The following is a 14872-nucleotide window of genomic DNA, read 5'->3' as shown; positions in this document are numbered from 1 at the left end:
AAGGAGAGTTCGGCTCGGCTGGGACAGACCGCGCTCAGCTGATGGTGGAGCACCGGTTGACACCTGCACCTGTTTTTGGGGACCGGCTGTATGATTAAGCTACAATCTTCAATGAGTAAGCATATCCCAGTAAGTGTCAATGCGCTGCGGCTGCCATTTTGTCGCCTGTCCGTAACCAGCTGCCTCAGTAAAGTCAGGGCCCGGTTGGCACGAACACGCCGAACTAGCGCCTGGCCTGTAGTTCCCGGTTCCGAGCCGTTAGATGACCCTTGCCTCTCACCGAGAGTCCTGTGGTCGTGGTTGTCCCGGTTCTTTACAGCGAACTAACACCCCGCGTACCGTTCGTCGTGGGAAGCTAGCGCCCGTTAGCACGGGACCGGTTCAGGCCGGTCACGTCAAGTTTCTGCCGCATCAATGACTCATGTTGTTGGAAGTAAACAAACGATAAACGCAAACCTTTGCTATTTTTGACACGTGCTGCCTCGCTGCTTTTTTCCGGGCGTCGCTTTTGTCGCAGCATGGCGGCGGGTAGCTGGATCTGACGGCCGTCGAGTCGCCTGTAGGCCGCTAGCATTAGCTTAGCTTAGACGATGGCGCCCGGTCCGTTGTCGCACAAAGGACGCTTTATGTGTTTCAGCGGTGATTAGCGCGTCTTGGAGCTCCTCACACCCGCTCGCCCTTCGCTGTTTCACCGCTTCTCTTTGCTCACACCTCGGTTTTAAACCAAAATCCGTTTTCCAGTGGGATAAACGGAGCAGCTCAGGGTTTAGTGTTTGTGAGGCAGCGCCGTTACTGGGCCGGAACCAGGGCGTGAGTCGGTGTTGGTGGTGGCAGGAGCCCTGAGGGCCTCCCGCTGGGAGCCCAGCCTTCAGATGGGCTCAGCCTTTGTTGTGAGTGTCTCCATGCTCACGCTTGTTTTTCTCTCCTCGTTTTAACATCTAACGTCCTGTTTGTCAGATTTGAGGTCGGTTTCATTAAAACTATAATCTGGCACGTGCACGTGCTGGGTGTGGAAACCAAAGCCCAGGCTTAGATGATGTCTGAGTGTTGATTAGTCAGGGATGAAAGTCCCACTTTACTGCTGAGGTGGTGAAGGAGATTTGAACAATACTGTATTTATAATGTTTAAATCATGTGAAATAATGGGTCCTTAAAAGCAGCAATCAGCAAATGGAAAGAAACAAGTCTTGGATTAAGACCTTTAATAACTTAATAGTGGCAGAAACCGGCGGACCTTGATTATTTTACCATTTTAGAGATGGATTAGTGTCAGTGATGGTTATTGTTATCAAACAGCCCAAAGTTGCTCTAAGACTGCAATTTTATCACTCAAACAATGAAATGTGCTTTGAAAGTCACATTATGGTTTAAGTGGTACGTCGTGCTTCAGGCTAGAACCACTGTGATGCATCCGTTAACTCACCAGAACCTAAAAACTGTTTTTACAAGCAGCCTCTTCTATCTGCCTCCTGTCTGTGTCCTGCAGCAGTTCTGTGGTGTTCTGGGTCACACATTTATGGAGTTTCTGAAGGGCAGTGGGGACTACTGCCAGGCTCAGCACGCTGCCTATGCAGACGAGTGAACGGCCAAACCCGCCATCGACCCGACGCACTTGAGCCACAGGAGAGATCCCGGGAAATTGGCAGGACCGGGACGCCTCCCAGAACCAGCGACAACTCGGCCTGGATGGGGTAACTCCACCCGCTGCACACTGCCCTCGTCGGCTTCCGCCTGGCCAGAATCGAGGTGGAACCAGCCTTGGTTTTTTTCCTTTTACTTTATTCCAAAGGAGAAAGTTTTGAGTTGAACCCTATTGTTTTTCGGCCACTCTAAATTTCCCTGTTTACCTGTCGCAGCCTTGTTTTGTGTTTTTTACCCCTTGCCAACCTCAAAGGTGACCGGGGGGATTTTTTTTCTGGTTACCTTGAAGCTTGTTGGACATTTGTGTTTGACATTCCCTCCAAGTTTAACTGTTTACATTAGTGTTTTTACTCTGTGAAAGACATTTGGCCTTTTCGTTATTATTTTACTGTTACATTGTCACAATGGCGCGTATGAATAGACCGGCCCCTGTGGAGATCACCTACAAAAACATGAGGTTCCTCATTACCCATAATCCCACCAACGCCACCCTGAACAAGTTCATTGAGGTAAGCAACAGCATCATTACTAAGAGCAGAGTTTCAGTCACCTTCACAGGGAGTTGGCAGCTAGTTCTTAAAACTGTCTTCATGTTTGACAAACATAATGATTGAAGAGATATATTTAACAAGATAAGACCAACTATTTTCTGAAAACATGTTTCAGTTGAAAAACAGACAGGATCTGTCCTGTTCAGTGTTAGAAAGGTTACAGGCCTTTGTGTCGTATCTGCCCACTTATGATTTGATTTCATTTTACAGGAGCTGAAGAAGTATGGCGTCACCACCGTTGTGAGGGTTTGTGAGGCCACCTATGATGCCACCCTGGTGGTTAAAGAAGGAATTCAGGTTTTGGTGAGTTTTTGGCAACTGTCAATGCTTCAGACTGGTTCTCATCTTTGTCTAAAGCGGCTCCAGAAGGTTCACATTCATTCATTCATTCATTCATATACTACAAAGATATAAACCTGTCTTTGTGTCTTTGTGATGTTAATGTGGTTCATGTGAAATATTTAGTCATCAAAAGATAAGCTAAACTTCATTAGTCTTAATTAGTTTTACCTAAACTATTATCTACAAATGCCAAGAGAGAAGCAACGATTGAACCCTCCCCCTACAATAACATTTGTGTTTCCCTGCAGCCAGTTCAGCCCTTTGTTGTTGTTTCTGGGCTGCTGATGTCATTTCCCTCTTCCTCCTCCTTCCTCTGCAGGATTGGCCCTTCGATGACGGTGCTCCTCCCTCCAACCAGATTGTGGATGATTGGCTGAACCTGTTGAAGCTGAAGTTCAGGGAGGAGCCCGGCTGCTGCGTTGCTGTCCACTGTGTGGCAGGACTGGGGAGGTGAGTATTCACTGTCACTCTGAGAATAGTTTTAATCATAAATACCCAAACAGTGTTTTCTGATTCTCTGAGAATCAGTACAAGTCATTGTCTTAAGTGAGCAGCACATGTGGAGTTTCTGAATGTGACTCATGGAGTATGACCTCATTTATATTTATGTGGTCTCCTAATTTACACAACCGCTCAAACCGCTTTCACTGCAGAGGTGACATTTAGCAGTGACTTTGTTCTGTGATGTGCGCTTACCGAGCTTGTACTTTGTCTGTGTCTGTTGCTTTTAATTAGTGGTGCTGTGTGAAAGGATGAGAAAGGTCTGTAAAATCAGACTTGATATGAAGCACAAAACCTTACAGAAAGTGTTTCTGCACATCCTGTTCCCTTTGCAGGGCTCCTGTCCTGGTCGCTCTCGCTTTGATTGAATGTGGGATGAAATACGAAGATGCTGTCCAGTTCATTCGACAGTAAGTTCACATGAGAAATAGACTTTTGACAATGGATTTGTTTGAAATGCTGCCTCCTGCTGACAGTGAAACACTGTTTAGCTCATGCTGGCCTTTTGCTTTGGCCTGAGCTCATCCTGCCCTTTTTGTCTGATGTTTTCTAGGATATTTTTTTTTCATTCTGTGCTGCACAAAGCAGGATGGGATGAGTCATGTCCATAAATACCTGAGAATGACTCAAGTGTCCATGATATTGTTATATCATTAGATGTGATGTGTCACAGCTTTAAGTGCTAAACATGACACACCTTAGTTATTGATTAGACTCTTGAATCCATGTTGAATGCATCGCCAATAAACAGGTGTTGATGGAAAACAGAAATTTTAAATGGATAATGCAACAAATGACATGGCGTTTATCACATCACGTAGTGAATTGAATGGTAATGTTTTAAGAAGCTGAAATCCTCTGTTCTTTCTTCAAGGAAGCGTAGAGGAGCTTTCAACAGCAAGCAGCTGTTCTACCTGGAGAAATATCGTCCAAAGATGCGCCTGCGCTTCAAAGATTCCAACGGCCATCGCAATAACTGCTGCATTCAGTAGAGCCAAACCCTGAGCCGCACCAACCCGCCACACATCAGTTCAGCTTGTTGCCTGGCAATCTTGTTTTCTCATTGTGTTGAAGTATTTTATTTGGAAACCTTGCTCAGTTACTCAACTGTTCCCTCCTTCAGGTTCAAGATCTAGTGTCAAAAAAGAAAAATGAGTTGTGTAAAACAGAATCACAATGTTTCTTCATGTGCCCAAAAAAGTGACCGGGCAGTGCTGAGTTGTGTATTGTAAGATGTTGGATTCATTTTCTTTTTCTGCAAACACATCCCAAAGATTTCGATTGGCCGGAGCATTTACGTTGCCTGAGAATTTAAAATTAAAACAAAAACACTTACCTGAACAATTATTGTATGTTCCCTCGTTTAGGTTTCTGACCAGAGTAGACTGACTAGAAAGAGGTTTGCCTTCCTTCAAATCAGATGGTTCATCCATAAATGCCTTACAATCGAAGTGGAACAAAGGCAATCGAGGTGGGAGTTGAATCCCTGTGGCATTTGGAAAGGTTCCATTTTTCTACTCGGAACAAAAACTAAATAGTTGCCTTTGTCTTGTGCAGGAAGTCTTACACTTATGTCCTTTTCAATAATGATTTTGTTTAATATTAAAAGCTTGATTGTTGCAACATTTGTCAAAGTCTAGGATTTTTTTTTTCTTCACCCTATCAAAGCCTCTGTTTACTAATAACTGCCACGTCCAAAATGTGATTTTAATTTTTATTTAGTTTCACTTTTTGTCGTTTGCTTCAAACTGGACTTCCAACGTCTGCGACCTTTTGTAAGCCTTTTTATTTGATGTCCATAACTTAAGACTTGGATACTTGATGATTTTATGTATTTGAAAATGTGTACTACTATTATTAGGTTGGCTATTTATACTGTCAATGGATGTGTGATTTAGTACCGTGAGTGACAAAGTTGTACCTGTTCACCAACTTGTGCGAGTACATTAAAGGATACACTGAAAAACAAGTCGACGCTCATTGCATGTTTACTTGCAGTGGTTTTAGGATGCAATCATTTTCATGGGTAAAAGTGGGATGTTTTTTTCTCTAACTTCTGGTTCTATTTTCCCCTCAAAGCTTCCAACCACATTTTATCAGCCGATCCTGTGTTCAACTCCTTTTAGCTGCAATTTTAACAGAAGTCAGATCTAAGTAGCACAAGATGACGTCAGACGATTCAGTAAACTGTCCGTGAACTTAACCGCCCAAACTATAAACTTGATCAAAGTTGTTTTACCCTGTTTGACTAGTTTTGCTTCACTTTACCTACTGTTTATTAAAACCTTTTTATTGTTTCATTTCCTGTCAGTCACAGGACACTAAGCTGTCACTATCACTGTTTTCAGATGTGAACCAGAAAAGAGTCCATCTTAAAGACAGAACCACCCTTTAATGAAGTACTTCAGCCACAGGTCGGTGACAGAGCTCCCTGCTGCTCACAGCAAAAACACGGTTGAAGAATTATTTGAATCCCAAATTAGATGAAATGTTTGTTAGATGAGTTCTATGTTAGTTTGGAGAAAATCATTAGAGTCTATCTAAATCAGCTTGTTAGGAGGAAATATAAACAGTGTAGTAATTCCACTTTAATTGTTGCGCTTTGATACTTTTCCATATAAAACATGCAAGACTTTATCAAAATGTGTTTATTTCCTCCTTTGTACAACTTGAAGATGTCCTGTCAAACCTTGATATAATAAATAAGAAGTCATAAAACCTCCAATCACAAAAACAACTGTTGTGACAGAGAAATTGCCAAACGCATCCTACGTTTAAAGGGAAGGCACAGAAAGGATGTATGTGGATAAACGCGGATACAAACACAGTGTATCCAGCATCAGAATTTGCATATTGACACATTTACAGAAACATCCAGAAACACTTTCAGATTGTTTCATGGCTGCGTGGACTAAAATGCAGCTGCATGTCTTGACGTGGCTAATCTTTTCAAAATATGAAGCTCCTTTAGTTTTACAGTACACAAAAGGCAAAATTGAGGTAAGGGTGAACTTTGTCTGGAGCTGATGCCTCTTGTTCATTGTTCGCCCTGCTTTGTGGCGAAAAAGTAAAAAATCAAGTGACCAAATTTAGAAAACGTACAAACCAAGTCACAAAACCCAGATGGACGAGTCTTCATGCAGTTCCAGTCTGTGAGTCTCCAGTTCAGCTCTGGCCGCTCATATGTCGCTGGGGCCCTTCATGCTGGAGTCCTTTGGTGGAAAGGTTGGTGGGTTTGGTAGAACACACTGCGATGGCTCACAGTACCCGTTGAGCCCGGCAGGACCAGGAGGCCCGGGAACGCCTGAAGCTCCAGGAATGCCTCGAGGTCCTCTCTCTCCGTCACGGCCGTCCTTGCCGTAGGACGGTCGGCCGGGCTCGCCTGAAAGATGAGAGAGAGCACGTGGGAAGAATCTGTGCAGCCTTTACACTTTCTGCTGAATGCCCGACCTTTGGATTAAAGGAAGTCAGCAGAGGGAGAGACTAATGAGGATGCCATCCTAAAATCATCTACCTGCCATCCCCGGAGCTCCTGACTCCCCTTTAGCTCCCCTTGTGGTGAGCCCTCGCTCCCCTTTGTCACCCTGGTCTCCTGCAGAGAGGAAACACATGATTGAAGTTACTATTTTCTGCTGAAGTGCCAGCTTCAACTGGATCAGAGTGTCATGGAGACAATAAGGATTGTCCGGTGGAAGCACTCATAAAATTCCTGCTCCAAGATGTAGTTTGGGTACAAATGTTGATCTGACCAAGGTCCGTTTGTTCCTCGTGTCTAATAAGCCCGTTTTCTGCAGAGGCCTAAAACATTCTTCTAGTGTTTGATTGTAATTTACAAATACTATGACACATTAGGCTTCTCTTTCATCCTCAAGCCTAAACCATCACAGCTTCTGTGGTTAATTAAGTCACTATTATCACTGAAATTCAGTCTTACTAATCTGAAACTCACCTTTGGGTCCTTTACGTCCTAACAAACCCGGTGGCCCCTTCAGACCAGGAAGTCCTCGTGATCCGGGGTGTCCAGGGAAACCGTTATCTCCAGTGGGGCCCGGAGGTCCAGGTGGGCCGGGAAGACCGGGCAGCCCAGCGATGCCTGACTCGGGTCGACTGAGGCTGGCCGCGAGCTGGGCTAGCTGCTCTGTGGGACCACAGGACGTGGTTTGCATTTTAGTGATAGTTAAGATGGAGCAGCATCTTTATGAGGTTGGATCATTAAACTTTCCCAATGAATCGTGAAACGTGTGACTTTGACTGAGTTTGTTTTTCAGAGGCACATTAGAACACTCACCTTGCATCACCCTCATGCAGACTTGTTTGATGTGCGTGTCTGTTGGTGCCTTTCCCTGTGCAAACAAACATGCTTGGTAGTGATGGGTCATTTTGTCCGATGTCAGTGTTAAGGCTAAATGTTCAAAAAGGTCGTGGCCTTTCACCCTACGCTAAGCAGATTCCTCTGATTACACTTGGTCATTTTGCGAATCTTCAAAGTGAACGCACCGCTGGGCCCTGAGCTCCAGGCAGGCCTGGTACCCCCATGTCGCCCTGCATGCCGCGTGGCCCCGGTTGGCCTGGTTTGCCCTCTCTGCCCGGCAAACCCCTGCTTCCCTCAGGGCCTTTATTTCCTGTCTCTCCTGGTGGGCCGGTCTGAAAGCAACACAGGCACCTGTGTTTTAGATCCACCTCTGCCAGCAACAATAAAAGTAACTGATGTGAGTTAACATACAGATCCTTTCTCTCCTGATTCTCCTTCTTCTCCCTAGAACACAAACATGCCATTGAGTGTTTACATTTAAAGCCTTTAATATTTTCTCCACTCGTCCAGACGCAGACACTCACCAGGTCTCCTCGCTCCCCTGAGGTTCCTTCAGCACCTGGAGGCCCCTGTTAAGACACACGGGACATTTGATCAGCTGCAAATCAGCACTTGCTGTGTTTTTCCAGTGTGATACCTGGCTTTATGTTGTATTTAATGGAACATACCTGGTCTCCTTTAGGTCCATTAAAACCAACTGCACCCTGGGAAAGAAAACATTTTAACTATTGTGCTTGTTTTTCAATCTGTGGTAAAAAAAATTGATAAATATTCTGAACTTTTACAAGTTATAAATGTTTTTACCATTAACCTAGTTTTTTTGCTTGAATGAGGCTCGCAGTAGTCAGACTTAGATAGAAAAGTACTTAATATAAACGTATTGGTGCTAACTACTAATCATGTATTTTACCAACAGCTTAGAGTCGAGTAATGTTTGAAGTTTGAAGAAGTACATGTAGCTGATGCCTGCTCTCACCCTGTCTCCCTTTTGGCCGCGATAGCCAGCAGGTCCAGGAAGTCCTGGGAAGCCTGGGTCCCCTCCGCTTCCCTATTAAAACACACACACACACACACACACACACACACACACACACACACACACACACACACACACACACACACACACACACACACACACACACACACACACACACACACACACATTAAAAAACACGGTGACCTGCACACGCACCAAACAGAGGATCAACTGTGTGCAGCATAAAAAACGTCCTCTCATTCACCCGACCACATTTTCAGAGAAAAATAAAACGTTTCCAGCTTCACATCGTCCAGATGAGATGCCCCCTGCCTCCGAGGCTTGGGGGGGGGGGGTTGTACCAGTCAGACTACCGCTTAGTGGCATTCCTGGGGAACAGAGAGCTCTTTCAGGGCTTATTGCCCCAAATCCGCCCTGAGCTGCAGAAACAGCCCCTGCGACATCAGATATCTGTAACAAGAGGCCCTTCATACCTGCTCAGGGCTGGATTAGACTATTAGCCACAGGGTAGAAGTTCATAGAGTCCTGCCATGCTTTAAACACGTTCGTCTCAGCATCCATCACTTAAACGTGCTGAGCACAGAGGTTCAGATGGTCCTTCGCCCCAAGTCTTTTGCTTTGTGACAACTAGGTTTAACCAATGTTTTTCAAAAGTACTTCGATTAGATGTTTTTCTTACAGCTGCCGTTCACAGTCTGGAGCTTGTTTCTATCGTGCATTTTCTGAAACAAATTACAATAATTCCCCTAAGATTTGGATATTCCAAAACAAACAACATTAAACCTACAGCAGATAATCAGCTATCATTCTGCCTCATCTCGGATGTTCATCTCATAATAAAACAATAACCTTTGACCCTCGCCTGACTCTGATGCCTTCTGTCTGTCTACAGCTGCCACATTCGTTCAGTTTGTTGCTTTAGCTAAAATGTGGTCTCCTCCTGCTCTAATACTCCAGTCTGGGGATGATTGAGGCATGAGGCTAGCTCTGCAGCAGGTCTTACCCTGGCTCCGGGTGACCCTGGGGGTCCTTCAGGTCCTCGCTCCCCCTGCGCCCCCTTACAGCAGAGAAACAAACTGGTTTAGCTCGATGCAAGTACATTAAGGTGTGAAAGAGAGGATGAAACAGTCAGCTGCGCATTTTCATGTGAGCTGATAAAAATTGAAGCCTGCGTTATTAAGTCTCACTCACAGGTCCTCCTCTGGGTCCAACGGGTCCCAGCTCACCCTGCTCTCCTCGCTCACCCTGAGATAAAACAAGGCGTCAAATTAAATACCTACATACCAATGGGTAGGTCAGGGCCAGTTCTGATTAAAAGCCCTTTAGGGAGTTTTACGCCCACCTGTTTCCCTGGAGACCCCATCAGTCCTACAACCCCTGGATCGCCTGCGTTACCCTGAAAACCAAAGGGAGAAAGACAACAATTAAGATTTGTTACATGTAAATGTTCTCATGTTTCAGTAGAAGAACTGGGCTGTTTGTGTGTGAATACCTTTACACCACTGTGTCCTTTTTGTCCATAAGCACCTGGTAAACCCTGTGTGTGAAAAACAGTACCAGACGTCAACATCATACAATTTAGAGTGGTTAGTGATGAATTAGGAAGTCAGAGGTCACCTACAGGAAGTCCTTGTTGGCCGGGGTCACCGGGAGCTCCATTTTTCCCTGGAAAACCCTGAAAACACCAGAAACTATGTGACCTTTAATGTGACTGACCCAAATTTCATTAAAAGTCAAGCAGCTTTAAGGGTTTGCTGATCTTGGCAGTGGAAGTTACCTTGGATCCAGGAAGTCCAGGTATTCCCTCACGGCCGTCTGGACCAGGAAGACCCTGATGAAAGAACATGAAACGAGCTAAGAACAGACACTGTGACATGGTTTAATGTAGAATCGTAGTGAGGACGCTGACACAATGATGGGTCTAATCATATTAGGCTGTGCTCACAGACTCTCCTTTTGGCCCTGGCACTCCTCTGATTCCTGGTGGACCTGGGTCCCCCTGAAGGGACACAAACAAGCAAAACTCATGACCAAAGCTTAGAATACACTAAGTTAGGCTCAAAGGCATAAAATTTTTAGGTTCCTACCGTCACTCCCCTCGGTCCCGACTCACCGATGGCTCCTCTCTGACCCCGATCACCCTTTACAAGAAATCTCAGCATTTAATACCTTCATTTGGTCAGATTATCAGAAGGGAAACTGCAGCAGTGACCGAATAACAGGAACTCACTGGGGCTCCCTGAATCCCCTGAGGACCCACGTCACCAGGTTTTCCACGAGGTCCCTGTCGGAAATTTGGAGAGTTGTTAAAGTTTAGTTTAACAATCCTTTTATAGATAGGTCTCCAAGAAATATGAATCATTTACTATCATAATTAACACCTAACATATTATAAAATATACAGGTCTCCTGAAGGGAAATGGGGGGAGTATTAAACTGTGCATCTTCTTCTTATATGCAAATGAAAATGGGGGAGATTTTAATCTCAATCTCGGATTGGGTTTGACTGTATCTGCTGTTGGACTCCTTCACACCGACACACTGGCGCTAACATTAAAGCTAATCTTAGAGATGCAGCAGATGGATCAGAGAATTGATCTAACCCTCTTATATTTGCTTCCTTTGACTGTGCATTAAACATTTCGCAATCTTACAAGAAATTTAGAAAAAGTGCCCTAGACAACAACATCTATATAATAATAACCTCAGCAACAGCAACGTGACCCCCATAAAAACAGAACATTTAAATGCCACCCATTAACACTTAGCCTTTGTCTGTCTCAGGTTGAACTGATTTGGGTTCTCCTACCTTGTCCCCTTTGGAGCCCACTATTCCTGGCAGGCCTTTAGGTCCACCTGGGCCCTGAAATCACTCAGCGGACACAGGAGAACACACAGAAATGTCTCATGTTAGTATGTTTGACATTAAGCTGCTCTCATCTTTCAGCTGGATTGTTGAATGGTCTAATATTTTACTGGTGCTCCTTGAGCTCCAGCTTCTCCTGTAGGCCCCTGCTCCCCCTCTTCTCCCTGACAGAGAACAGGCCACAGTTAAGTCGGTATCTGAACCTAAGCTATTTGCTTTCTGTCTCGCGTTTCTACCTTGTGTCCTTGTCTCCCAGGTTCCCCCGATTCACCTTTAACCCCTTTGTGGCCCTACAGACACGCAAAATGTTAACAAGGAACTAAAGAGCCACTAACAAAAATGATGCCAGAGCTGGTGAAACTGGACTCACTTTCATGCCGGAGAGACCAGGATATCCAGTCAGAGACGTGGGGCAGGCGTTGGGGCACTGGAAAACACAGCAGCCTATTTGAGGTCATGGAAGAGACCTGATGCCTCCACGTTATCATATTATCGTTTCTGAAGCACTTTTAGGAGGTTTGAATCTACACTACGTCTGGCATTTACAGTGTGATTCATAAGAGTGGTGTGTTTCTCCATTTGGAGCAGCAGGAACATGTTTCTACACATCCTCCATTGATTGGTAATGGATTTTATTTGGGACCAAACTTACCAGGTCCTCGCCCTGATACACGCCTGGAAGTCCCTGCACAGAACAAAGGTCAAAACATCAGCAGCGAGTCGACTCGTGTCCCGGATCATACGACAGCAGAGGCCAACTCTGGGATATTTACCCGAGGCCCAATAGGACCAGGAAGACCAACTTGTCCTCTCCGACCTCTGTCCCCCTGTGAGACAGAAAGGAGTCCTGTCAACGTTTGGGGACAGACCGTAATCACCTCATTTAGGATAAGATGTGTCTTTACTCACAGGGAGTCCTACTTTGCCCAGTTCACCTGGAAGCCCGTCTGTCCCAGGAAGGCCCTGAAACAAACATGTCCACGTGTCTGAGCTGGTGCCGGAGAGTGAAGGTTCAGCTTCCATTAAAACAGAGCTTCCTGCTCTCACACACTAACTTAATGATGTTACAATAATAACCAGTGAACAGAGAGGTAGCTGACACTAGGGTTCATTTCTGAGCTCACTAAGATGTTTACCTCCGTATTGACAATTTAATGTTAGAAGTACTCACATCGAGCCCGTCAGCTCCAACACCCTGTGAGAGAGCGACAATTATCACCAGAACCAAAACAGATCAACACATACACGTCAAGCTAGATTCATGGATGGACAGAGGCTCAACTGCACTTACAGGCTCCCCAGGAGGCCCGCGGGCCCCAGGTTCCCCCTGAGAACAAGCAAACTGCCATTAGAATGTGTTCATATGTTTGGTCCTCTGCAGTCCCTCCAACCACAGGAACCAGGTTCCATCCACATCTTTCAGGCTGATGTCGGCTTTACTTACTTTGGACCCTTTTGGGCCGACTGGGCCCAAAACCCCAGGAGGTCCGACAGGTCCCTGCAAAGACAACACAATATACTTGACTCAGCACCGTCATGATGGAGGAATAGTCAGCGTCAGTGGTCAGTGAATACCAGCCGTCAGTATTCTGGCCCTCTACAGGTTGACAGCTCTGACTGTGTGAAACCTACTTCTCTATCATCAGGGAGTGTTTGAAGGCCTGAATGTTATGTTAAACGTTATGTTGCATTAAGTGCAAGTCTGTGCTCATCACGTCCTCTAAAGTTCACATGCAAAGACAAAGTCTCTCCCTGGATCTTCAGGTTGTGCATTGCTTCCCCTTGACTCCTGAATCCATCCTCTGCGTCCCAGAGGATGAAGCCAGGGAGAATCTGGTCAATTCTTTCCCAGCATGCACTTGTCTGCTGTTGGTCGTGTGTGGGCAGCTTGTCCTGCTACACTCCCCGCGATGGCTCACAAAAGAAAGCTCACAGCAGCTCTGATCTGAACCCACGCCGCCTCTGGTCTGAACAGCACATCAAAATAGTAAAATGTGTGATCCAACCGCTCCTGATGTTCACCTCACTTCCATCAACCTGATTCACTTACATCTGCGCCTGGAAGACCTGGAGCTCCAGGAGCTCCATCTCTGCCATTGTCGCCAACAGGACCCTGGAGACAGAAGGATCAGCTCTCATCAGCACCAATCTGGATTGAGCATCATGAACCCAAACAACAGGGAGTAGAAGTGTAAACTCACCGGGCCTCCAGTTACAGTGGAGTCTTCTCCTCTGTCGCCCTAAAGACAAATAAGATGGAGATGGAAAAGAGGTTTTCTGTTACCATAGATGCAGAAAGTTTTGTTTTCAGGCTTTTGTTACATCATGAATCATCACTGAACACTAGCACTAATGTTGCTGCTCCTCGGCCACTGATCGACCCAAGAATGACCCATCTGAGAGGTCACCAACTCACATCGATGCCGTCTACTCCTGGCACACCGGCTGCTCCTGGGGGGCCTGGGGGGCCCCTGGGTCCAACCGGGCCCCTCTGTAAAACAAACACAAAAATGGGCTTTTGCTGAAATTCATCTCAGAATATCATCAACCCCCGCTGCTGCTGACACTCACACAGAGTCTCATTGTTCACACGATGTGTGAGAAAGGTCGTGAAACGGAGCCTGTTTTCCCATTTTAGTCTGATTACACCACCTAAGTCAGTGCATGTTTTCAGATTAGTTCTGCTGTCGGTGCCAAGTCAACCAATCTAAAACATCAGCTTTCAATCATTTAGCTGAAAACATCATTAAAATCATTCTTTTAGCTTTTTTAGTGACTCGATACTAAAAGCAAACATACTGATAACAAACTAGAGGTGTTAAAATTACTTTACAGATTCAAATATTTCAACACAATAAAATCAAATGAATTCTCATTTGACAAGACAAGATGAACCTGCAGCTGTGAAATAGATACATAGATACAGTATAAAAGTGTTATTCATTAATAATAATCTGATGTAGAAGTAAGACCGCAGCAAACAATCCCAGCATTGTTTTCTTCTAAAGGAGCAAAAAAGACAGTTTTTTCTCACCTGAGCCGAGCAAATGAGCACGATTGTCAGCAAAAGCACCAACAGAGACTCCAGACTGATCCTGGACGGAGCCATGTCTCGCTAAAAGTCTCCTTTTCCCAGATTTGGTCCACCTGTCAGTGTCCCCCCAACTGAAAGCCCACAGTCTGCTGGAGGAGAAGGATGTTGGGACGCCCGATAATTCAAGAGACGCTGGAGAGGGAGGAGGGCCTCGTTCTTCACAAAGGGTGGAGTGTAGCTAAAGATGAAAACGAGGGCACACAGGCAGAGGAATCTTAAGGAGACGATGGTTTATATCATATTTACACTTGCTGTGAATAATTCAACTACTTAAAATGTTTATTTAGGACATTTCTTTGTGAAGCCTTTTACTCATTTAACGATCAAAGTAACCCCACGTTGTCCTGTCTTCTTTTATGTCATTGAAGTGAAATACTGACCTCATCACGAGTCTTGTTTGTAAGAGTGTGTTTTTCTCCTTATGTGGATGTTTTTCATAGTTTAATGTATGTAATGTTGCATGTATTATAACTAGTCCAGAGAGACTGACGCCTCAGGCCTAAAGATGGCGATGGTTGCGATTTACAACCACAAATGAAGTGAGAGAAGAAGAAACAACCGGAAGTAC

The 14872-nt window shown here is 45.2% G+C and overlaps 2 protein-coding genes across 2 annotated transcripts; one reads left to right on the top strand and one right to left on the bottom strand.

Annotated features, from left to right (window-relative positions):
• The first annotated feature begins 2016 nt into the window (after positions 1-2016).
• Positions 2017-5004, top strand: ptp4a1 (protein tyrosine phosphatase 4A1). Its single transcript, XM_029160557.3, has 5 exons — positions 2017-2150; positions 2403-2495; positions 2854-2984; positions 3371-3445; positions 3910-5004. The coding sequence occupies exons 1-5, from the start codon at positions 2046-2048 to the stop codon at positions 4025-4027; spliced, it is 522 nt and encodes a 173-aa protein (XP_029016390.1). The 5' UTR covers positions 2017-2045; the 3' UTR covers positions 4028-5004.
• A 606-nt stretch (positions 5005-5610) lies between these two features.
• Positions 5611-14832, bottom strand: col9a1a (collagen, type IX, alpha 1a). The gene is made up of 33 exons (XM_029160201.3): positions 14685-14832; positions 14245-14482; positions 13627-13701; positions 13412-13450; positions 13261-13323; positions 12655-12708; positions 12502-12537; positions 12382-12405; positions 12120-12173; positions 11984-12037; positions 11863-11895; positions 11581-11637; positions 11447-11500; positions 11321-11374; positions 11154-11207; positions 10575-10628; positions 10432-10485; positions 10290-10343; positions 10122-10175; positions 9966-10019; positions 9837-9881; positions 9687-9740; positions 9536-9589; positions 9348-9401; positions 8324-8395; positions 8016-8051; positions 7872-7916; positions 7759-7791; positions 7533-7679; positions 7324-7378; positions 6985-7173; positions 6550-6627; positions 5611-6417 (listed from the first exon to the last, which is right to left on the bottom strand). Exons 2-33 carry the CDS (start codon positions 14317-14319, stop codon positions 6215-6217), a joined length of 2061 nt encoding a protein of 686 aa, XP_029016034.1. The 5' UTR covers positions 14320-14482; positions 14685-14832; the 3' UTR covers positions 5611-6214.
• Between the last annotated feature and the right edge of the window lie 40 nt (positions 14833-14872).

This window comes from Betta splendens, chromosome 1 (assembly GCF_900634795.4).
Source record: "Betta splendens chromosome 1, fBetSpl5.4, whole genome shotgun sequence".
NCBI lineage: Eukaryota > Metazoa > Chordata > Actinopteri > Anabantiformes > Osphronemidae > Betta > Betta splendens.
Note: the sequence above shows the minus strand (reverse complement) of the source record. Positions and strands in the feature narration are given on the sequence as shown.